The following is a 25,259-nucleotide window of genomic DNA, read 5'->3' on the forward strand; positions in this document are numbered from 1 at the left end:
CCCTCCCTCAACGGGTCACTTCTTCCGACCAGGTCTGTACGCTTGGTGGAGTGCCAGATCTGCAAATTTCGTTTGCACTTTTTGGCCCTTGGGTCTGCAGTATAATCCCAGTATACAGCTATCGGGTGTGTCCCAATGTGCTCCCCCAGTTGTTTTACTTCTTGTGTCTACCAATTTTGCCCAGAATTGTGAGAGCGCCAGGCATGTCCATAACATGTGCAATAAATTTGCATCTGGGGCAACACACCTGGGGCATTTTGATGACACTTCTGGGTACATTTTGTGTAGCCTATGTGGTGTCGGGTATGCTCTGTGCAGTATCATGTGTTAAATGAATGTGAACCTAGTGTTGCATGATACTTTCCTGGGGAAGGCTAATATTGCTTCCCACTCTTTATCTTGCAGCTCCTTGCCTAAATCCTGCCCCCATTTTTAGGTCTCTCCTACGCAGCGCGCATGTGCTGCATAGGAGGGCCTTTAGCTGTCGCTCTGCTCATTTTTAAGCACTGCACTGCACTGCGGCGTCTTCCTTGCGGGAGCGAGCAGGGGCGCACCACAAGCACGAGTGCAGTGCTTGAAAAGTTAAGACTCCCAAACGCGCGTGCACCACTCGCAGGCTCACCTCCTGCTCCCCCTCTCTCTCACAACAATTAACTTTTGCGGCTGTGGGCCGCGCTTGTGTTTTAGCGCTTGTTTAGTTGGAGTAGTGGCTCAGATCGAATTTCCTCCTGGCTTTTCCTTTCCTTCTCCACAGATTTAATGAAAAAACATTCCGAGTCCCAGCACTTTCTTTACATCAAAGACTCTCTGGCTTCTTTTTATCTACCGTCAGTTATTTACATTTCTATCGTCTGGTCGTTGCTTTTATTTTTTCAATAGAAACACTGTTGCCAGCAGTCCTCCCAGCTTAGTTCTTGCGACACAAGCACATTATGGAAAGCCCAAGGAACCGCAACCTGCCTCCCACTAATCAACTCCCCTTTTGCCAGTGACAGCTTGGTGCAATTTTTTTTTTAGAAAGCACCTGTTACCGAGAGCAACTTCCCGTGGCGGCACAGCATGAAAGCAGCAACTGTGATTAATAAATATAATTTATAGGTGCTGTGGAGCATGCGCATTGCAACAGAAACAGTCTGCCCCAGCGCACAAGCTTGGCAGGCTGGAGGGCGCCCAGATAAATCGGAAAACAGTGAAGTATTGTCTACGTTATTTGCTGGTAATGTTAATTTAATTAAAGGTGGTCCTTGCCTTTAAATAATAATTATTCTAAGGGCAAGTCATGTCATGACACGCTGTGACGTCACTTCTTGTGTCGTCATTTGTAAATTGCATATGATGTTTAGTTTCCCCACTAAAGCAAAAGTTCTAACCCTGTATTTTAGCATGAAGATTTCCTGGTAGATTAATATCATGTATTCTTATGTATACTGTATAATATGACATGCTCTTCCATAGTACATTTTCAGAGCTTGGTATCCACACAAGAGGTAGCTTGAGGGCTAGCGCACTCCTTCGCTTTCAAAACAGTTTTTGCAGATATGTAATTTTCTAACAGAATACTTAAGGAAAGATTTAATTACATGTAAGACACGAAGAAGAGTACAATGCTTTTTCTTTTGTTTATTTTCATAGCAGCTGAGTCTGAAACAAAGTCTTTTGTTTATTTCAATAGCAGCAAAGTCCTTTCCCTTAAATTCTTGCTAACAAACTAACCAATGGAACCCAGCTGTAAATACACCATAGAAGACACAGCTCGTTCTCCAGTGCAATCAATAAGTCCGCTTCCAGGAGTGATTCATACAAATGCAGTGGAGCTCAAGTGTGTGTGTGTGTGTGTGTGTGTCAGTCAGTCAGTCAGTCAGTCAGTCAGCCTTTAAAGCAGGCGTTGGCAGCAGTGTCCTCCCGCTGGGTGACATCTTTCAAAACGAGCATTGGCATAGCCAATAGGTCTCGCCTTTGGGACCCTACAAGTGTTTAGTCATGCAACAGTTGATGCTGTTGCACTAATGATATTGTGCTGCATAACTAAATACTTATAATTAGGGTAGATTGCAGTGGAGTGGGGTAGATTGCAGTGGAGTTGGGTAGATTGTGGTAGATTGGAGTGGGGCAGATTGGAGTGGGGCAGATTGGAGTGGGGCAGATTGGAGTGGGGCAGATTGGAGTGGGGCAGATTGGAGTGGGGCAGATTGGAGTGGGGCAGATTGGAGTGGGGCAGATTGGAGTAGGGCAGATTGGAGTGGGGCAGATTGGAGTGGATTGCGGTGGAGTGGCGTGGCGTGGATTGAGATAGAGTGGGGTGGAGTACGGGAGCTCCTTGGGCTAGGGAGAGCCACTCACCCTAAATCCCCACAGTAGAAAAGCTCCAGCATTGAGCCACAACCCCCTGGAACCGAAAGGCAACAATCCTGTGATCTGCACAGCTGACAACAGCTGCAAACAGAGACATGATCACCATCCAGGGTGATGCAGCAGCACAGTGAAGATCCAAACAGAAGACCGGACAAAGGAAAGAGCACAGCACATCAAAGAAAGCGATCCAGAAGCCCGGAAGCTTCTCCCTCTGGGTGCCTGATGTCAGCCACCCTGCAACCCCAGTGCAGCCTGTTGGCTCTCGGAGGAATGGCAACCTGAGCTGTGATCATAGACTGGCTGCAGGGGCTCACTGATGCTCCCTCACCTCCTCCTCTGCAGTTTGCTGGAGGGGATGGCGAGAGCGAGGTGGGCATGTTGTTTCCACCGGCGCCACTCTCTGCTACCAGCCTTTTTTAGCCCTCAGTGCTAGACCAGCCCCATGTGACGTAAACCGAACATGATGACCCAGTGGCAGTGGGACAGTGAGAGAGCAAATGGGGAGGATATCTAGCCCCTCCAAATGCCTTGATCAGCAAAACAAGCATTACAAATTTAATAGGGCTCGCCTTTCATTAAGTTAAAGCCATTTGTTTTGCTATACAATACCATTAGCAAACAAATGACTTTAACTTAATCAAAGGTGAGACCTATTGCATTTCCTTTGCTTATTTTGGCTAATGGGGCTAATATGAATTCTAGTTAGTCCACAGGGTTGTGACCATATAGGTAAGATACCTCTCGCACTCTAGAACAGCTGTATAGTGTGTAGACACAAAGTAGATCTCAACAACAGATTGTTTCTACAAATGTCTTTGCTGATTTTTCTTTACTGGTGGAATCAAAAGACACAATATAATATCTGGACGCAAAATAAACCCAGTATTCGGATGCTTCTTTAAAAAAACATATATTGATCTTGCCATGGCTCAGATATAAATCCCATCAGATAAGAATAAACCACCTGGGGTGAGAATACAATTTCTCAACAGTACAAACACTTTAGTTTACACAAAATAGGAAGATGTTTGTTTGGCTCATTGCACTGTACTTTGTCTCCGATAACAGAATAAATTGGCCCTTGAAGGCACACCTACTTGTTTGGCTCCCATTTGATGGCAACACATATATATTCCAACCAGAGGCAACTTCACTGCCAATAGAACCATGTAGGTTCAGGAAATTTTAACCTTATCATTAATCTGTTTTGCTTCTATTTACTCAAAGGATGCTCACAATTTCTTGATCTTGCCTTTTTCCTTTGGGCACGCTTTACACTATGGACACTCTTTAGTCCTTGGCTCATTGTGGAATATTGAATTAAAACTCACATCACTTTTTTTACTTTCGTGCACTGGATTGAAGGTATATATAATCTGTCACTAAGAAAAAGAAGACGGACTAACACTATTTTTGGTTTTGGCTGCAGATAATAAGGGCATGACTATGTTTAAACAATTTTTTATATGCCTGGAAAAAAAGGAGGCCTGTCTCAGTTTAAACAATATAGAAAAAACTATATTCCAGCTGAAGCTGCTTTTTTTCTCTGGAATTGTTTGAACTCGACTAATAAGTCTAAGGATATGAAAGGAATTGTGTGTTTAGTTATCAAATCCTGACTGTTCCGATAAGAATACCTCCTACCCTATTCTTTTGTGAAGCACTTAATTATTTGTTCATAAGATCAAAGCAATTAAAGATAGAATCCCTCCAATGCTCCCTCCAGTGAAGACACTCATCATGGATAGGAATCCTAATTTACTGTCCGAGTTACCTACTATTAGCAAGGCACATCTCACAGACCTATTCAGAAAAGTTAAATTGGGCCCCTTTCCCTCAGACACTTGTCCTCTGAAAGGGCTAAAATGTTTTCTCTGTTTCTCGACACGGCCATATCCCTACTCAATGACTCCTTGTGCCAAGGTCTGGTTCCCAGTTCTTTTAAGGAAGAGATCGTGGTTCTGCTCTTGCATTGGCTGGAAGCCAACTGTAAACGAATTGACAATCTCTTTGATGTGCGAGGCCTTTTGGAAATCAAAACGGTCCAACAAGACTTTGGTCTTCCAGGATCAGGGTATTGGCAATATGGTACTGGGTGACTCCCCACCGTTCGGCCACACGCGAGCAGGCAGCTGACATTGTTCGAGCGTTGGCTTCTGTCTAGTCAGGATGACTCTTGCATTTTATCTGACATATATTCCTCATGCCGCCCCCTGCAAACACCTGCTAGGATAAGGTGGGAGATGGTATGTGAGCTCAAGTTCACCAATAAGGAGTGGACTGATATTTTACACTGCACGCGCACGTCAGCCACCAGCGCCTCAGGTAGGGAAACCCTTTTAAAGTTAGTCCACTATTGGTACTACATCCCAGCACTCCTGACTCAGTGGCGGAAAGGATGACACATGCTGGCGTCACTGCACCCACTCAGGAACACTCTCTCACCTGCTCTGGTATTGCTCCAAACTCCACCGATGCTGGATGGAGGTCCTAGCAGACCTTGACAAGATGTTTAATACAGAAATACCCCGCTTCCCTAGTTACATCTTGTTGGGCCTGCCCAATATACAAACCTACCCACTGCACTCTAAAAAGGGTAGGCCATCACCCTTGCACTATGCGCAGCAAAGCAGGTCCTGCTATCAAAATGGGGTACCGATACTATCCCAACGCATGCAGATTGGCTACAAAAACTCTGGGATTTATTAGGTATGGAAAAGCTGACAGCAGTTATAAGCCATACTATACCCAAGTTCGAGGAGACCTGGGGACCATGTATAAAACCCCTCTCTGACTTATACCGCGTGCCCAATATATTTGAGAGTACTTACTGCAAATTACGTCCACTGCCCATTACGTCCACTGCCAATTACGTCCACTCCCCATACGAACGATCCGTATACATAAGAAGTGCAATGTCTCACTTATAAAAACGTAAAATGAGCATGGACAGTTCCCCCTTTAATGATCATTGATGTTGTTAATTATTCTTCCCACCCCTGCCCCCTTTTCCTATAACTTCGCCAGCCAGAGGATGTAGGTGAAGGAAGTTGTAAACAAAAATCTCAATAAAATCTTACAATCCTAAAATAGTATTAAAAGCAAGAGCAGAATTCCTTCACCTGGTGCATCTGTGCTGCTGCTGGCATTTAAAGGGCTGCAAGCTCTTACAGGCTCCACCTCCTCAAAGCAATTGGTTACCCCCAAGAAGGTTATATCCAATAGGACTACAATTGTTCCTCCACGTTCACAACACAGGCAGTACTGTGACACAGGGCTTATCTCTCCAGTTTTCCTTTAGCTAGTGAATGCCTGCTATCCATACTTACTGTGAAATAACTGCATTTAGGTTTTTTAAGGCTTGTAGACTTTCTGTCCCTAGAGATCCCACACATCCATGCCTATATCGCACGCCACATTCCCCACCTTGATACCGATTTCCAATTGCTCCAGTACCAAGTAGTGAATTGATCCCTCAGCCTGTTCTCCACCAAAAAGAAGCTAAATTGTAAATAAAAGAAATCCAAGTGACAATCAAGCATCTGGTAACAGAACCCATTCCAGGAAGCAGGAAATTATACAGAATTACCAGCTATAAAATGTAAGTGGCATTACTGGTGGGGCATATCCTCTCTTCAATGGCATACTTCTATATCCCTATTATAAATCACGGCTGCTGCTTTCAAACTACACAAAACATGCATTGAGAAACCATTGAGTCTTGCCTGGACTTTGAAATGTTTTTATCCATGTTGCACAGTAGCACGGCTGCTGTGCAGTATGGCTGAAAGTTTATTTTAATTTTTTTTAAGTGCTGCGACACGCCCATTTAAAATTGCTGCCAGGAGGCCTCTTGAAGGAATGGAGGACATGCAACAAGGAGTGTTTAGAAGCCTCCCACCAGCAATTTACAAAAAAAAAACGCTATTAGACGACCAGCGCTGCCTGTCTTTTTTTTCTTTTTTAAACTTTCAAACATGCTCAACAACTAACTTACCTATAAGTCCCTAGTATACGGTACAAAATGTACCTATGTGCCTTTAAGTTGAATGCCACTAGTGGACTGCAGCACTTATTGTGTTATCCACTGCAGTGGCAGTGCAAACATTGGTTCTGGCCTATCTCTGTTGCAGTGCAAAACATACACTGCACCCTTTCCCTATAAATGCTTTTGAAGGGTAAAAACCTTCCTTCCTTTCAAATATTAAGTCACCCCCACATAGACCTTGTAGCTGAGAAAGTAGGGTGCATGGTATTTAAAAGGTACTGTTGACATAAAATGTTAACGTTCTTAAAATGAATAACACCTAAAAGTGAATTTCTCTGTGGCAGGCCTAGCTGTACGCCGTACTATATAGAAAACCAGGTTACCGATTAAAACAATAACCAGCTAGAAAAATAATTAAACCACTATTTTCAGTAGTTATGCAAAATCCAAATCGATGGTGAAATTGAATTTTTAATAAATACTAAAGAAAACTTTAGAAAATTACCTTTGCCCTGCCCGAAGTTTCTACAGGCTAATTTGTATTGGTTCTCAAGCTTCTCCTAGCCTGTGTTGATTCTTTAGTAGGTGTGAATGAGTTATGACATTTCAGGACTGTTAGGTGTAAAACCAAATGGGAACTGCTGTGAAACTAGGTAGTTCAGGGAATAGGAACTGGTACCTACTTGGTTAAGGAGTGTGCAGGAGTGCCCCCCCCCCCCTATCTTTGAAAAACAAAAACACGCAAAAAAAACTAGCTGGTGCCAGCTATAAATATTGTATCTTCAGGCACCCACTTAAGAACACTATCTTGATCTGCAAAAGATCAAATGAGGACTAGACCTGGTGTCTGTGACTTATAGGCACAACAAAGTACTGGACCTGTTACCTTTTATACCCAGGACAAATAAGTGGACTCCCAAGGGTGGCTGACCTGTGTGGCTAAAGGTTGATAAGCTGCAAAAGATCTTTTTATGGAAATACCCAGTTGACGAGTGGACCTGGACTGGACTCGGCTGTTGAACTCTGCCTGATATGCTGTGCACCTCTAAGTGCCTCCCTTGAGGTCCTGGGGCGCTTCAGAGGTGTAGTCCTGTGGTGAAATGAGACTTAAAAATTGAAGTCAAAAGGTAAAATCTGTGACCAGCAGCAATGCATAGGTTTTGGTCTATAGTGACCATTAATTATTATTTGCACTTTTTGATGCTATTTATACTTGAAACTTTAAAAATTCATCCCTCCAGTTCCCCTCATTGGATTTGCCATTTTGGTGTCATTTTGGTTATTTTATTTTGCTCTGTTTTTCTAATTCGGTTTAGGATTTGTATTGTTTTGCATGTTTACTTTAGTACTGCATAAATACTTTACACATTGCCCTAAGTTAAGCCTGTCTGCTCTGAGCCACATCAGCCAGGGTTTTGAGGTCCGGTTAATTTATTGATAGTGAGGGTTCACCTTCAAAAGGGCTTTTATCGTTTATTGAGGGGGGAGGTCACCCAGCTTCCTGTTGTCTCTGTATTTGTAGTGCTATGTATCGAAACGACTGAGGTTACCGGGCCATTGCCCAGAGTAGGAGGTTAGTCAGAGGGAATAGACCCGTCTTATTCTTGTTTTTCTCAAGGCCAAAACTTAGCCAAATGTGTCCAGCTGCTCGAATAGTGGTGCCAACCAATCTGACGTGCCACACATATTTAGAAAAACATTATCTGCATATGGACGATATTTGTATCTCTTTTGATGGTTATGCCTTGTTGTTGGCTCATCTGTTGCGTAGAGCAGACTTGCAATTCTGTGTCCAGAGTGAGCAACAGCAGGATTAGGGTTATGCCTGATCTCTCTTCCTGATGGTTGGCCAATACTTTGATATTACTCCCCCAATACAGGTCCGTATTCTGACGCCATAATCTAACAATAAATGCTCCCAGTCAGTGGCATGAAAGCTTTCTCTTGTCTGTGAATGCTACAGAGTGTGTGTGGTCTTTTGGTGTGGTGTTCAGCATATGAAAAAAGCCTTTGAATATTACAGTGTTACTTCTGAGATTAACACACTTTGATCAAACTTTGGTTGGAGTTGAACTAGGTCTAAGAACACTTTGAATCCTAGTCACCAGCACTTTACCTAGAATTTTTCACTCTAGGTTAGGTATTAGCAATGGTCATGATATTCTGTCAAGGGGATCATGGTTGGGCTTCTGTAATAGCCCTTACACTGGTAAGCAGCATATTACATTTTCAGCAAGTAGGTAGTCCCTGCCAGTGGCCTTACCAGACCCCAGCAAGGACACAGCTGGTTTGATCTCAACTAGAATCAATGCGCCGTCAGTCTGTCGTTTACTCTCATCTGTACTGAGAGCAGCACTGTGTCCATGATCTCTTGGAGGTCCTGTCTCCCTCCTAGTGGGGGAAGAAGTATAGCTGCCTATTCTAAATTGCAAAAATCTCATTTAAGATTGGTAAAGACGACCGTCCAGTTGTTGATTGGTTGTTTCAACTTGCTTTATGATAGCATAAGCCAGTCTGGTCAGTAGCTGCTTAATCTTTTTCCCTTCTGAGTGCTGCTAGGTCACCTACTCTGGGAAATTAAGAACTCTCAACTTGTGTGCGGCTACGCAGGTTGTCTTATTTGTAACAGTTAATGCTGTGCAGTAGAGAAGTCCACCGTCGCCCTATATAAAAAACCTTGCATCTTCCTTCAACCTGTCCAGATGTTTGCGTAGGTCTGTGCACATTTTGTGACCAATTTTTAATACAGATGCCTCTTATATACACTTTGAAAACTTACCATTCAATTAGAACATCGCCCAAAGTCACTTCTTTTGTATGTGGAAAGTGTAAAAAACTTTCTTTGAGCATCCCCCTATAGGCTGCATCGTCTAGCGTTGATAGTATTTCTAGTTTAGGAACCCTAGTAGGCCTTCCACCCCATTGCAGTCCCGTCATTAGTGGGCTATGGTTGTATATTGTCTTGGCCAAGTGATCAACCGTAGGCACATGTCCCCAATGCTGTGGTGTAATGATGATCATATCTATGCATGTGTATAGAGCATGCATGCAGTCTGATATGCATCCATCCACATTTGTCAGACCTTCCTAGCCCTCCACTCTTGCCACTGGCTACTGTAAACTTTCTTGTTGGTGCACCCTGCAGCACACTGTATGGTCTGTCAGCATGCACAATGCTATAGAGTGTGCAGATCAGCAGTAGCTTCAGTGGGAATGCTGCCAGCAGGAGTGATATGCAGTCTCAGTATGTTGCCTGCATTGCGTTTGGGTCATAAATACTTAGATGCCAGCATTTGTTAAGCACACAGCTACTTCCGGAGAGGTGTCCCGGCGCTGGGGGCCATCGGGAAGATTAAGCAAACTATTGCCCAGTCACATGGGTGTATACCAGATAGCCACCTACTTAAGTGAACAGAGCCCTCTTGGACCCCCCCCCCCCCCACACACACTTTGCTTATTTGTTCTTCCCTGAAAGGCACCACTGGCTTAATCCAGATCAGCACATCCCCAACACACATGGAGTAAGTGGCACTGTACAATTGACCTCCCAATTTGGTGCAGCTTCTCACCCTCAATTCTACGGAGAGGAATAGTTCCTGAAGAAAGGTCTAATGGACCTTTCGCTGTTTACTATACGTGTGTACCTGGTGCCTCAAAGATACATTTTCTTAACATTCCAGGTTAGGAAAATACATTTGTTGGCACATACTATGATTGCTCAACTGTGTTTGGTGCCTCCCCAATGTGCACTACTGGTGTTCGGTCTAGTTTGTATACATAGTGCCCGCTCTGCAACTTGATACACCAACATTCATCCCCAGAAATATATACCCTCCTAGTCCAATGTGGTCCCAGAGACACTTAAGTTTTCCATGGACTGACCTATAGATTCGTTCCCAGACATAGTAAACATTTCCCAAGGAGAACAAGCATTGGCAAAACCATTAGGTCTCTTTGGGACCTTCTTGGAATGGCAGTGATTTATAGCCATGTTGCACAGCATCTCAGATGCACTAAATCATAGACACTTTATAAAAAAAAAAACTCCTTCAGTGGGGCCACCTCCAACATTTTGTAGTTGCACACTTTTTTCCTCTCTCTGTTTATAGATTGAAATTGCATCAGTAACAAACAAAAATGATGCGTGCAAGCTTTTTATTTTTTATTTTTTTAATGTGGGTTGGGTAAAGTAAGCGGCACAAAGAGAAAGCAACATGTTGCGGTGGGGGAGCAAACTGGTGAAGGAGCAGTGAAGAGTGAGCGGTGGAAAAACACATAGGTGAGAAAGCAACCAGAGAGTAGTGTACAACATAGAGGGGGGCGGATAGGAGCATACTGGCAACAGAGAAACACCTAGTGTTAAGGGGGATAAGTACGCAAGGGAGACAGATGAAAAACTCATGCACAGCTAATGAGTGCTTAACCTAAAAGAAAAACATTGTACTAGAAAGGCAAGACGTGGAAGCACAGAAGCCAACCAATCAAAAGAGACTGTATTGCATTATGTACATAGCGCTTACTTACCCCTATGTGGGGCAATGAAGCGCTTACCTAGATGGGCATCACACTACACCGTGTAGGTCTGTGGTTGGAAATGTTGTGCCTTTGTTTTTGAGTCTGTGTGAGAAGTGTTTCCATGTTTGAGAAGACCACAGAGCTGCCGTTATCGTGTTGTGACATGCAGTGCTTAGCAGTGTGATGGATAAAGAAGCATGCGAGAAAGGCGCACAATTTATGGTTTCTAGTAAGATAGCTGCTTTCAGCAGCTCTGCACGTCTCTTTCTGGTATTTCTTATATACATAATACACTTAGCTTGTTACTACACTGGGTTCTCTATTCTGAGGTATTTTGTTTAAAGTGTATGGTCCTGATCATGTCTAGGTTAAAAGGATAAATGGTGGCGAGATCTGCTGGGATGAACTTTGTTAATAATATCTTGTATCTGATTATCATTGTGGCATGCCAAGACGTTTACTTTGTATAAAGCTTGTTGGGACTTGCATAGGTGGACTAACTTCAAATCCTCCGTTTGCCAGTGTGGCATCTCTTATTATTCCATGGCATTGGATGGGTGAATGCTGTGGACTAGTACACTACTGGATGAACGATATGACCCATAGCAATTTTTTGTTATGCGAGTGTAAGACAGTCCACCAGTATAAGAGAATTACTATGCAGCCTGTGTTAACTACAATCGACTGCTCAAATATTATGGCATTCGTATTAAGGTGGATTTTATATTGTATTGTAATTGCTTTTATACCGCATTTACCGCCCTAGATGAGGTGATGTAGTGCTTTATGCCATGCAGCACTGTGCTGCGGAACCCAGGATTAGTGTATTTTTTGTTGATTATTGAGATTAGACTTGCACTCTTAAGGAACCCATGCAGTGCATTTGCTTCAGTTTCTGTGTGGTAGATTAAATAAATAGGTATTAGGTGTAATCTTTAGTGGGAGGAGGTATGTGAATTCATGCATTGATTGGCAGTAATAATAGATAAGTTACAGTTTTTGATCCTTTGAAATAGGTGTGGGAAATTGAAGAGATGAATAATGGGGATTAAGTCAGACATGCATGTGACTAGAGTAGACTGCTCAAAGAGAGGGAGCATGCAGTGGATGGAACGAAAGCAAATAATTCTAGAGAAAACGGAGAGCCGACTATCAGAAGTTTTAAGTACAAGTCAAATTTCATGCAAGTGTTTTAGGATTATTGTGGAGACTGTTTAGCACTGCATGCAAAACTGTAGAAAGAAACATTTGAATGTATTGCAATATCTGTATGGCATGAGAACACCAGTGCGCGCACACTCGACCATCACCCACTGGTAAATACATTTAAAAATAAATATGGTTTCATTTCCCAATAAAATACAGTGGAAGGAAACCACAAAACAGGAATTTTATATTTTAAATGTTTGGTGGTTGAAATTATCTTCCCCATTCACTTTGTGCAAGGTGATGCTTCTCAGGGCTGGTCCAGTCTAGAGCATTCACAACATAAGCACAATTAAGTGTGAAATATTGCATCTGGATGTCTTTCAGCCTTCCTGTAGGAGTAATCAGACCCAGAAAGGTGATGCTTCTCAGGGCTGGTAGCACTGGGGCTTTCTCCAGTCTAGAGCATTCACAACATAAGCACAATTAAGTGTGAAATATTGCATCTGGATGTCTTTCAGCCTTCCTGTAGGAGTAATCAGACCCAGAAAGGCAAGACCCTGCCTAGAAACTACTTTTTTCAGAGCAACAGAAACATGCAGTCTCACCCCTCACACTATCTACCAAACCTGTAGTTCTCAGGAAGACCAGTAATCAACAGCTGCTTCCTAAGAAGGCCCTGATTGAATTTCTAAATAGCCTCTGGTGTCCACCTTCAATCCTAAGGAATCTAGCCAATATACATCTGCTGTCTGGGGATTGATTACATCTGTTACTATAGCAACATGTAGCTAAGGTAGCCTGCACTGAAAATCAGAGTATCCTTTTCTAAACCAGCCGTTTCTGTCAACGTGACTGGATTCCACACAGGACCCAGATCCAAAGCAGCAGGTATTGGTTGGTATGCAAATGCTCAGCAGGGAAGAACCAGCTTCCCCTTCAAAAGCCTTATTCAGAGCTGCCCTTATTCCGCTGTATTCAAAGTGGAAGCCATGCCAATAGCACCTTCCTACATCCGACCAAGGTCTCCCACTGCATCACTCTAGCCAAGCTAACATTAAACCATGGGACCACAAATGGGCGCATACATCATGGTATAGAGGCAATGCTCTGTGGGAGGAGGAAAGATAAGATCGGCAAATTGGAAAACAGAGGATGTTGCCTAACTGCTAGGGTGGTCGATCTCAAATCTGGGAAACCGGGTTTGAGTCTTGGCAATGACGCTCAATATCATGTGATTCTGGGCAAATCACTTTATCTCCCCGCACCCAACAAAAATTAAAATGTGTCCTTGTGTAACGCAACTGGTGCTCAAGTAAAGCGCTCAGATACCATATACCTTCGGGTCACGTTTGCGTATATAAAACTCCAGGGGGGTGATCAAACAAATGAGTCAGACAGGAAAGCCAACCAATGGTAAGCAATGAGGGGGTTCAAGCTCCTGTATGCTCTTGGTAAGGACACAGTATGTCTTGCAAAAGATGCACATGCTCTAGCTAATAAGCCAGACCTAATATAGGGGGAGATTGGAGCTGCAACTACAGCCTGCTAAATAGTAATTGTGGGAGGATTTAATGTTTCGAATGATGAACTCTCGACTTGGAACAGAGCTGTAAATTGTGCTATTTAACATGGTGCTTTTTAGGTCTCGTCCTTTTCCATTGCGAAGCAATGGGAAATGGGGGAGAATTCAAGTGCTCCATCGGATAGTCAAACCACCGCTTTTTTCCGTGGCGTTTTCTTCGAGTGCACATACAGGCACGCGCATTTGGCCCATACACTTTCATGGCCATCTGTTCCTGTTCCTAATGGCCCTCCTCCCTCCCCCAGCACAAAGCGCGCATCGCGGCCGCACAGCACATCAAAGGGCTTCTCCCAGCGTGTGCTGTGCGGCTTCTCCTCCCCTAATTATGTGGCCGGCCGTACTTGTGTTTCCTGGCCGCTTCCCGGCCGATCAACTTGTATCAGTTTGCTTACATTACCATGGTTTAAGGCACACATAATTTCCTGTATCATGCCTTGCACTCCCTACCTTCTCGGGACATTCTTTGCACTTGTAATCATAGCAAACAAGGCAACTTTCGGATCAGCTACGGTCAGACAGCTATCTTGTTCGCTGTCCTTGTTTTCGACGTTTTATGTTCTCTTCCTAAGCCTTACATCAGTGACGGCCCTTCGCTAGCCTTGCACACCAAAGCCTGTGATGTCACTTATCACAGTTGCTTGAACTAGATTACCTACCCATGCCACCTGAATTTGGCACACATTTTATATTCTCTTGCTGGACATCTCATGCCGTATCGTTATTTTTACTCCTCAATTTCCACACCTGGCATTAGTTTCTTTTCATGCCTTGCACCATTTTGTCATGCTTTACTCTACTCATGCCTTGCAAGCCCTGAACCTATTATCTTCCCTACCCAATCTTTCCACCTGATATCTTCAAATGCCATATACCTGTATTCTCCTCCTATGCATATGCACCCGTTATCGTCTCTCACATCAGGAAGGTTTTGTTTCCCATGCCTGCTCCTTGCATCAATCTCATGCTCTGCACCTGAAATGTCACATCAAAGGCTCTGTGCCACTTTCACCCACACAGCAACACTTACAGACACACAACGCCACTCACACCCACGCAAGCCCACTATCATCCACGCAACACCACACTATCATCCACGCAACACCACACTATCATCCACGCAACACCACACTATCATCCACGCAACACCACACTATCATCCACGCAACACCACACTATCATCCACGCAACACCACACTATCATCCACGCAACACCACACTATCATCCACGCAACACCACACTATCATCCACGCAACACCACACTATCATCCACGCAACACCACACTATCATCCACGCAACACCACACTATCATCCACGCAACACCACACTATCATCCACGCAACACCACACTATCATCCACGCAACACCACACTATCATCCACGCAACACCACACTATCATCCACGCAACACCACACTATCATCCACGCAACACCACACTATCATCCACGCAACACCACACTATCATCCACGCAACACCACACTATCATCCACGCAACACCACACTATCATCCACGCAACACCACACTATCATCCACGCAACACCACACTATCATCCACGCAACACCACACTATCATCCACGCAACACCACACTATCATCCACGCAACACCACACTATCATCCACGCAACACCACACTATCATCCACGCAACACCACACTATCATCCACGCAACACCACACTATCATCCACGCAACACCACACTATCATCCACGCAACACCACACTATCATCCACGCAACACCACACTATCATCCACGCAACACCACACTATCATCCACGCAACACCACACTATCATCCACGCAACACCACACTATCATCCACGCAACACCACACTATCATCCACGCAACACCACACTATCATCCACGCAACACCACACTATCATCCACGCAACACCACACTATCATCCACGCAACACCACACTATCATCCACGCAACACCACACTATCATCCACGCAACACCACACTATCATCCACGCAACACCACACTATCATCCACGCAACGCCACTCACCCACGCAACGCCACTCACCCACGCAACGCCACTCACCCACGCAACGCCACTCACCCACGCAACGCCACTCACCCACGCAACGCCACTCACCCACGCAACGCCACTCACCCACGCAACGCCACTCACCCACGCAACGCCACTCACCCACGCAACGCCACTCACCCACGCAACGCCACTCACCCACGCAACGCCACTCACCCACGCAACGCCACTCACCCACGCAACGCCACTCACCCACACGCAACGCCACTCACCCACACGCAACGCCACTCAGCCACACGCAACGCCACTCAGCCACACGCAACGCCACTCAGCCACACGCAACGCCACTCAGCCACACGCAACGCCACTCAGCCACACGCAACGCCACTCAGCCACACGGGTGCAGATTGTGGGTGCAGATTCAGAGAAAACTCAGCAGCACCACCACCATTGCAATGCAATAGGTCTCGTTTTAACGCAAATTTAAGCTATAGGCCTTGTAAATGGCAAAGCCTTTTATTTATGTTCCAAAAACCAGAACGCAAAAATAAAGGGCATAATCATTTACAATGCTAATAGTTCAGACTCGCGTTATTGCGAGACCTATTGCATTTTCAATGCTTGTTTTTTTTAGTACTTAATCTTTTTTCACTTGGGCGGTTCCACTCATTGATTAACACAAGCCTGAACTGTGCACGTACCTGGCCTACAATTATTCAAGTTTCAACAGGTTATGAGAATCCAAAATGAAATCACTTTGGTTGGATCCTTTTTTTTTTCTGCAGAGTAAATTTATAGTTCCTCTGCACATTTTTTCACTCTTTGCTCTGGGAACAGAAGCCTTAAACGCCAACTAATGTTTTGCCCTCTCCTGACCTTCATTATTCATAGTATTGGTTTCGTAAATCTTCTAGAGCCTTCTCATGAGTTCAGTGGTGGTTCCAGCATACAGTGTGTTGCCGTAGGCCAGACGGCTCCTGATTAGGGCTTACATGACTATTTTTCTCGTGTTTATGTTGAGCCATTTAAAAATTATTCGGACCAATGAACACAGAGTATTGCTGTATGTTGCTATTAAGCAAGCAGTCAGAAATACAGTTGCCCTGCAAGCACCAAGCCTATGATTTTGATGGTGCAGCAGGCTCAGTGGTACTGGGCTAAAAGCTCTAGGAAACCTACTGAACAACAGTTATTGCTGTATGTTGCTACTAAATAGCAGTCACAAGTGCATTTATCTTGCAAACTTAGGGCCACGATTTAAATGGTGCAGCAGGGCAGTTGCACAGGGGCCAAAATCTCTAGGAAACCAACTAAACACAGACTATTGCTAAATATTACTTATAAACAAGCAGTCGGGAGTGCTTTTTTGGTTGTTTTGTAACCATTGCACCCAAAGTAACAGCCTAAAGCACCACTGTCATAAAAGCTGTGACCTATTGGACTTTTCTGTCTACCTACAGCTTATGATACATTCAGCGTATTTATATGGCACATTTCACAGTTTTTGTATGGTCCTAAAGTGCTTCCGAATCTGGACTCACTAACCGCTTGGAAAGGGCATTCTTCATTCTATAGCATTAGCACTTCAGCTGTTGTAAACACTATTTAAATACTTATACCTTATCTTACGGCATTGCATACCCAGCATTGACAAAGCAAGTAGGTCTCACTTATGCAAGATCCATTGGCTATGTCATTTTTTGTTTACCCATATTATACAGCAACTGAAAATAAAATCTAAAAAAAGCGAAGTAACGCAGACAACGCTGGCTGTGTAGCAAAGCCAATAAATCTCCCGTAAGCAAGACCTACTGGCTTTGATAATGCTTGTCTGATTCTGTGCACGTCTAGTGGATAGACCTTTCCGGACTAGCCCGAGTGGTATCATTATCTGGATACTGCACCCCATCTGTGATTCTGAAGTAAACCAAGACCTTTTGGTTATACCCCCACCCCTATATGGCTTCTTTGTTTCAGGACCCTTTAACATTTGGCTTTGACATTTCTGATCCTGGTTCAACCCACAGACATATCTCCATCTATCTCTTACCTCTGTGTGTCTGTCTTTCTACCTCCCTTGGTATGCACAATGGACTTTTTTTTAACTACTAAAATCACGATCAATTATCCCACTTTGTCACGATTAATTATGTCAGGCAGAAATTTTATTCACAAAGCAACCCATTTCTTGTACTATTTTTTTTTTTTTAGTATGCCATTAATTTTCAGGTGCATTTGAGAGCACTCGTGTTCAGCTCCCCAGCATGCTCAACCACTTATTCTAAATGTGCTGCCTATCTTGGAGCAGTATTTTACATTTTTATAGCATTGTTGTTGTCATATCAAGATGGTTGCCATGTTTAAGATGGTTGTGTCTATCTGGGAATGGTCCATGAAATACTATATACTATATTGTTCAAAGATGGCGGGCATGTTCAGAATTAATGTGGCAGCCATTTTGGCATCGTATTTTGTAAACCATATAATTGTTTCACCATTCCAAGATGGCATCTGCATTTAAACTCAACATAATGGCTATTTTGGATCAACTAAACAAAGGTGCAGGATAAAGTATTCCAGTCCAAGATGGTGTCACGTAATAAATCAGTTTGACCATATAGACAGGGTATCATACAAGCTATATAATAGTTTTTTGTTTCCAGAGACTGGTACATCTAAAATCCATGAAGCTGCTCTAGTTTTATATAATACAAAACAAACTTTAGGAAAACTAACAGGTCTGACTTAAACATGCACATACAGACACACATTGTACAAATACACACCTGTGCATGTCAGTTTGCATGTGTTAGCCAGAATTATTTTTGCCGGCCCCCTTCTGCCCTCTAACTACTTAGACCGAGCACGTATTATTTCTCTTTATTCTCCAAGGGGCACACACATCCATGAGTCTCTGTGTGTACAAGGAGGATAATAAAAGTGAAGGTGAGTAAAGTGTATTAGGAGGATGTCTCCCCATAAAAATTGTAAAAAGATACACCACAAAATAAATATTGCAATACAGTAAAGTACAGCAGCAAGAATTGTCTCCATCGAAACATTCATAGGTTTTCATAAAGCTTCTTTTTTGATGTTTTATCTCTTTGGTATTCCTGCTCTTTGTTGACTGTGTTAAATGTACAATAAAACAAGCATTTGCAATGCAAAAGGTCTCGCATTTGCGGGAGTTTAAGCTATTGGCATTGTAAATGACTGGCTTTTATTTATCTGCTTTGATAATTAACACATAAATAAAAGGCATTGTCATTTACAATGCCAATAGCTGAAACTCTTATAAATCCAAGACCTATTACATTTCAAAGAAGTGGCCGCCATTGTCCCAGGCTGCTTGGAAAGTGAAAGCATGTTGCAGGAAAGCATGTGGTGCCTGCAGTAGGTGAAACTCAGTTAAGAAAATAGTGCTTACAGACTAAATAAGACGTACTGTGTAACAACTGAAGTAAAAGGGCCAGTCCTCAAGGCAGGTTACAAATGCTGACAATGCGGTACTAAGGAGGGACTAACAAGCCTATTAATGAATCAGAAGCCAGCATTTACGAAGGGCAATGACACCAGCCAATAGCAAATATGGGCAAAGAGTGGGCGGGGCTTCAAGTCCATACTCCAATAAAGCATGCCTAATGCAGCAACGCATGTGCTGCGTAGGCTCGACCCCCAAAAAGTTTAAAACATTTATTTTTTATTTTTCGCGTGCAACAGATAAAAAATTGTGCTCAGGAATTGCTTTCTATTCTTTGAGAATAACTTTTTACTCCCAACTTCAGAAGTAGTAAGTAAACAATTTCTGCTTCCATCTGCAATCTTCATTTTAGATGTGAATTAAGCTTGATTTGAAGATGAATACTAACCTTTACCTTTACCACTTGTTGCAGGACTGGAAAGGAGGGGCAGCCAAGGGAGTATTACAATTTGGATTCCATCTTGTTCCTGCTGAATAATGTGCACCTTTCACATCCTGTTTATGTCAGACGTGCTGCTGTAAGTGACCATAGTTAATTTCTCTTTCCAGAGTTTGAAGTCAACTTTCTAAAGTTTTGTATTCTGGAATACATTTTCAAGTAAATTATGATATGCATGACCACTGAGATGCTGGAAGATAATGACACATATGGTCTCAGTGAGCCCATCCTGAAACATGTTAATATTTTAATTGAAAGCTTAACGCTGGTTGTTTCTTGTAAAACTTTGGCTAATAAGTTGGTCATAAATCATGAAATTCCGATTAGGAGATATAGGCTTGTGAGTTAGTAGGGCAAAATGAGAATAAATATTTTTGAGGAGGGTTGCAGAAAGGTCTAGAGATTTGAACTGTTAAAACTTGAACATTTTCATGAAACCTAAATTTAGAGCATTCTAAAAATAGATTGGAGTTTAACGGCATCCTCAGTTCTGCAAAATGATTTTCAAACATACTTGCAACTTGTCGAAGTTATTTGATAATTGCTATATCTGTACTGTGATCGTTGGGGAAACTCGGGCAGTCACATCCATTTTATTTTGCGGCTGGTAAACCTACATTAACAGTTTATATTGTACCTGAACAATTTGGGAACAGTCTGTGTGAATAGCCATTATGAGTAATGGCAAAACTTGGAGCCTAAAACCTAAAGAGCACTTGGGCCTGATTTACTTTGCCCAAATGTCATTAAGGCATTTTTGTAATGCTGATGACTAATTGGTTTTTAAAATAAAATATACACACACACACTCATAGTAATCGCTGTACCGGAAAGGGAGTACCTTGGTACAGATCAGTTTACTTTGAATATAAAATTGATAAACCAAACCTGAAAAATTCATCTTCATATGTTGTACTCAGACCGAACTAAAGTCTACTTACCAGAAACCTACTTGGTCTAGTCGATATGTTAAACTTAAACTCCGTGACACATGTGTACGCTGATTAGTTGCGTAAAATACAACCATCTAAATTAACTACAGAACATTTAAATATTTTGATCTTTAAAGAAAATACATGGGAAGAGATTGCAGGAATGGCATACTCTTGCTTGATTCATTACCTGAAGGAAAATAAAAGCTGAACAACCAGTTTTAAATGTAGTTTTCTCATATAGGAACAGTCCAATAAGCCTAGATTCCTCATAAAAGGGCCAAAAAAGAAACTTATTAGTGTTAGCCTGTCCCACAAACATTATAGCGATTTACTTACGGTCTTCTGCTTTCTTAAAACTGCATGTAAAGGAGTAGGATTAAAGCTGGGGTGCCTCAGATGCGTACCTCGTAAGCTCATATGATTTTAACAGGTTTGGGGTGGCAGCGTTGGTGTTCGGACCTTTTTTTTTTTTTTTTAAATGCGAATCTTGAGATTAACCCCATGTTTCTTGGGTAGCTAGTAGAGTGATATGTTGTGTGATTGAGATATGAAGCATCTGTGCTATAAATAGAAATGCATTATGTTGGGCTTTTCACTCATAGGGTTGGCACAGTGAAAGCTTGAATTCCACTGCCCAGATCAGTTGCCAAATGTCTTAGGACAAGTCTGTCTTTAGTTTTAATTTGTGATTGCTGATAAGTTGGCTATTAAAATTGTCTGTTTTGCTCATTTCTGGAATTCTTTGCCTTTTTGATGCTAGTGGTAATCCTCAAGTGTCTTTTGTCGCTAAACGTCTTCTGATCACAACACCTGATAAGGTGGTGGGGGTTACAAACCAATGTACAGTTGTGAACAAAAATGATTACATAACCTCTTACACATTTCTTTAATTTTCAATTTAATTCGTCAGACTGAAAATATTCCTGTGGTGAGAAGACCCGACAGAAAAGATCTCCTCGCATACCTAAATGGGGAGACTTGTGAGTAGAAACATTCCTTTTTCATTTGTTATCTTGATTTATTCTGCTTTGCTTCAGCTGATAATCTTATATTGTGTCAGAAACACAGATAGTAAATTAATGGAGTGCCTTTAAGCTGATATATTTATTACTGTGTGTAGGCTCCTTCACTCTCATACATATATGTAGGAAGGTGGATACCTGACTATGGTTACCCCAGATTTTTTTGCCTTGTGTTTAGCTGATTTTCGACTTAGCCTGAGGCCCTGATTAGCAGGATCCCAGGCCAACTATCTGCTCGCTCTTTAAATGGACTCCATGTACTATAGGTACATCACCAATTTGGTACTGGACACCTTATCAGCCCCTGTACAGTGCACTATAGGTGCCCAGGGCATAGGTGCATCCAAGGCCTACCAGGGGTGCAGCATATCTTTTGCCACCCCTGGCTGGTACTTAAATCCACACAACTGGCTGTTCACACAGCTGGGGCAAGGTGGTGTACTCACCCCTTGCTTAAGATATAGTATACCTATGTCTAAACCTATATCTGGACATATATACACCTATAAGTCACTCCTATGGCAGGCCTTAACAATCCTGGAGGCAGAGTGCTTGGTTTTATGTGAGATGGCACTCTAGCATGAGCTGAGCCTGTCTTCAGTGTTCGGAACCATTTCCCCACTGCTGTTCTCGTGATACTGCCATACCATATACTCTTAAGTGCATTATAATCCTCGCGGTTAATGCTAATTTTGGTTTGGCTTTATCAAAACATGTCGTGTTTGGTGTCATACACTTTGGAATACTACCCCCTCGCCAGTTCTGGCGACGGGGGTAGCATTCCACCCTTCTAGAGGGAGAAGACATGTTACTTTACTGAAAACGCGGTTAATCCTAACCAGAGCCCCAGCATCACAAAATGGATGCTGCTGCCACAGACACATGTCTGACCTCCTGCTACTGACCGAAACTTGGCAGAGGACGCCTGGACAAAGGGTTTCCTGTCACAGGGAGGTGTCACACCACCCCAGACAGGAGATAGTGGATTGTAGCAGGGAGGGTTGAAAGAAACTAGACACTGCCTGGGGCGCACAAGGTGTCCCTGGGCAGATTCCAGTCAAACCGGTTCTGGGGCCATCCAGCCCCAGTCCTGGCGTGAAACTGGACAAAGGAAAAGGGGTGTAACCACCCCCTTCCTGGGTCCCACCTATAGGAGGGACCTAGCAGGTAATCTAGCCCCTTGATTTGGAATAAAGGTAGGAGCTGTGCAGATGCACATCAGATCATCCTGACTGAAACTTATGAAACGAAACTCTGGACCCTTCGACATCCTACTCGACGTAGAAGACTGAAGAATCTCCCTTGTGGTCAAGGAGTGACCACCCTGTGCAAACAGGCACCATCCAGCACCTCGACGTTTGCTTTGTTGCAGTTCCCGCCAGAACTCGAGCGACAGAGATTGACAAGACCCAGCGTGCCTCCCTTCTAACAGCCCGATCCACATTCCCTGCAGAGCTGAGACCCGTGGAGGCGACCTGAAGCGTGGGGCCGGCCATCTTGGAAAAACTACGAAGCGCTGACCGTGCAGCATCCGAGGCCCCCTCGAAGCTGTGCATTGGAGTTTGAGAAGCTCCAGCCCCGAGCAGCTTTTGCACCAAAGCTCACCCCTCCACACTCACAGAGTGCTGCGTGGGGCCCTTTTGCAATTTCCTGCTCGACGCGTTGGTCCGGTCGCTTGCCCGTTGGCTAGTGGCCCCAGTACCGACGAACCTTTGAATTTGCTCTGCTAGTCTGGTTGCTCCAGACTGGCCCTCGCTCCCCTGAAAAGGAGCACCCGCTCTGACCTTGCTGGTCCGAGTAAGAAGCGATCTTCGAATCCTGCGTGGGTTGCATTTGCCAAGGCCTCTTGACTCCGATCTTGAAGCCGACACCGCCGACAGCGAGAGCCTTCGTGGGACAGCTCGTGATTCACTCCAGGACATCCTCGGTGCCCCAGAGTCCATGTGGCAGCGGAGACTAGCTTCACGACAAGCACCTGATTGCGCCCGACATCGCCTGGTTCCTTCCTGGTTCCTTCCTGGTCACTGGCTAGTGACCCAGACTCTGTCCCCTCTGCTTTCAGGTACTCTACATCTTCGATCCACCCTTGGATCACACCGGACACTTCTCTTCTGGACGCCTGCAGCATCTTCATCTCCAGACACCCTTGATCTTCGTGACGAAACCCGACACATCTTTGCACCTGTGCACCCGCTTCCTGTGGGTGAGGTAACTCTTGAACACCGGTGTTCCTGTAGTGGTTTACACCTCTAGTGTCTAAGTCTAAAGTTCTGTCCTTCTAGTCCAGTCGGAAGACTCTTAAAACTGTAACTCGATAACTTTTACGCACCATTGACTTTGCATTGGTGCATGCGTGTGCTTTCTGCACTGCACCCGAATCCCGCGGGCTACTCCCGTCCTAACTGCTGTTAGTCCAGTGTAGTCCCAGCGATTCCCAAGGCCCTAAGCCTTACCACTGATCGATTAGTGATTGTTATACCACGTTATTGATATATGGTTTGAGTGGCCACCGGCCTCATCCATAACTGTGCAACTTTCATATGTTATATTGTGCTATTGTTTAAACGCTTGTGCTTCATTGCTCATAAAGAGTAGTGGGGATTATTCTGAGAATAAATACATATATTTTTATAATATATAACTTGTGTGGTGTCCTTTCATTTGATATTACAGGATTGCATATGGTAAAACAGCTGGCTTCACATGTCCTCTTGAGTTAAGCCTTTAGGCTGCTTAGTCCATGCTACCTCTAGGATAGCTTGTCTTTAAGGTTGACTTACAACCACCACCATAAGGGATTGTTTGGACTGATATAAGGTGCCCCCAGAATTGGAGACATCATACATCAGGCCAACTTCTCACAATATATATATTTGTTAAATATTCACTTTCGTCCAACAGTTATCTTAGGATAGGTGCACAAAGCAAAAGCATGTTTTCCTGTGAAGAGGAACCTTAAATTAGAGACTTCACTACACAATACTTCTCATTGGCTTTCTAAAGCTCTTTCACCAAAATGCAGTAAATGCAAACGAAAAAAAAGTTGCAAACAGTTGCTAATTGTACCATTGCTGAGAAGGAAAGATGAATGAAGAGAAGTTGATCCTTTAGGGTAGCAAGGAAAGCATGTAGAGAAAAAGTAAAGCCTGTCGGAAACTGAAGAGAAATCTGCTGTTTGGGGGCATTTGCCAAGAACGATTGAAAGTTAAATTGTGTACAGATAGGATTGTAACTGTATTTATAGAACGTTTACTACCCCTGACGAGGCATCATAGTTTTCAGCGAGTAGAACACTACTGTGGAACTTAAAATGATTAGTGATGGATTAGTGTAGGGAAATATGATTATAATGTTAGTATAGGGAGGTACAAGTTAATTTGAGCAGAGGACATGTGATCTGTTAGTTGGATTGAATAGAGTAATGGAAGGATAGAAGATGGAAGAAAACCAGACGTGTTAATTGGGAGATCATAGTAGTAAGTTGAGGTCTCCGGTGGGTAAAGGAGATAAGGAGGAGGGAAGAGCCTGTAGAAAGGATTTAGGGAGAAACAGAATCAGTAGAAAAATGAAGATTGAGATCAGTCAAAATAACCTCAGGGAGAATTTAGTAAGGTTTGTAGTGGGGTGAGATAGAAGATGTGTAGGCGGGGCGAGTCTAGGAAGGGTTATTTTGGAGATCATAGTAGTAGAAAGGTTTTTGGATGTGAGAGATAGAAGATGGAGGATAAACTGATGGAGGTGTATGGTGTTGGCAAGACAAAGTAAAGCTTTCGCAGCACTATTTATTTTCTTGTACAATGGGA

General features: G+C 43.5%; 1 protein-coding gene across 1 annotated transcript in view; it reads left to right on the forward strand.

The window, feature by feature from the left end:
* The window catches only part of CDC73 (cell division cycle 73), a 589,523-nt gene that overhangs the window by 43,308 nt on the left and 520,956 nt on the right, over window positions 1-25,259 (forward strand). Inside the window, exons 2-3 of the mRNA XM_078687289.1 lie at window positions 19,473-19,578; window positions 21,345-21,414. Of these exons, the coding sequence (XP_078543415.1) occupies window positions 19,473-19,578; window positions 21,345-21,414 (176 nt within the window). The remainder of the gene's footprint in view (window positions 1-19,472; window positions 19,579-21,344; window positions 21,415-25,259) is intronic.

Source organism: Lissotriton helveticus, chromosome 1_1, assembly GCF_964261635.1.
Source record: "Lissotriton helveticus chromosome 1_1, aLisHel1.1, whole genome shotgun sequence".
Lineage (NCBI taxonomy): Eukaryota > Metazoa > Chordata > Amphibia > Caudata > Salamandridae > Lissotriton > Lissotriton helveticus.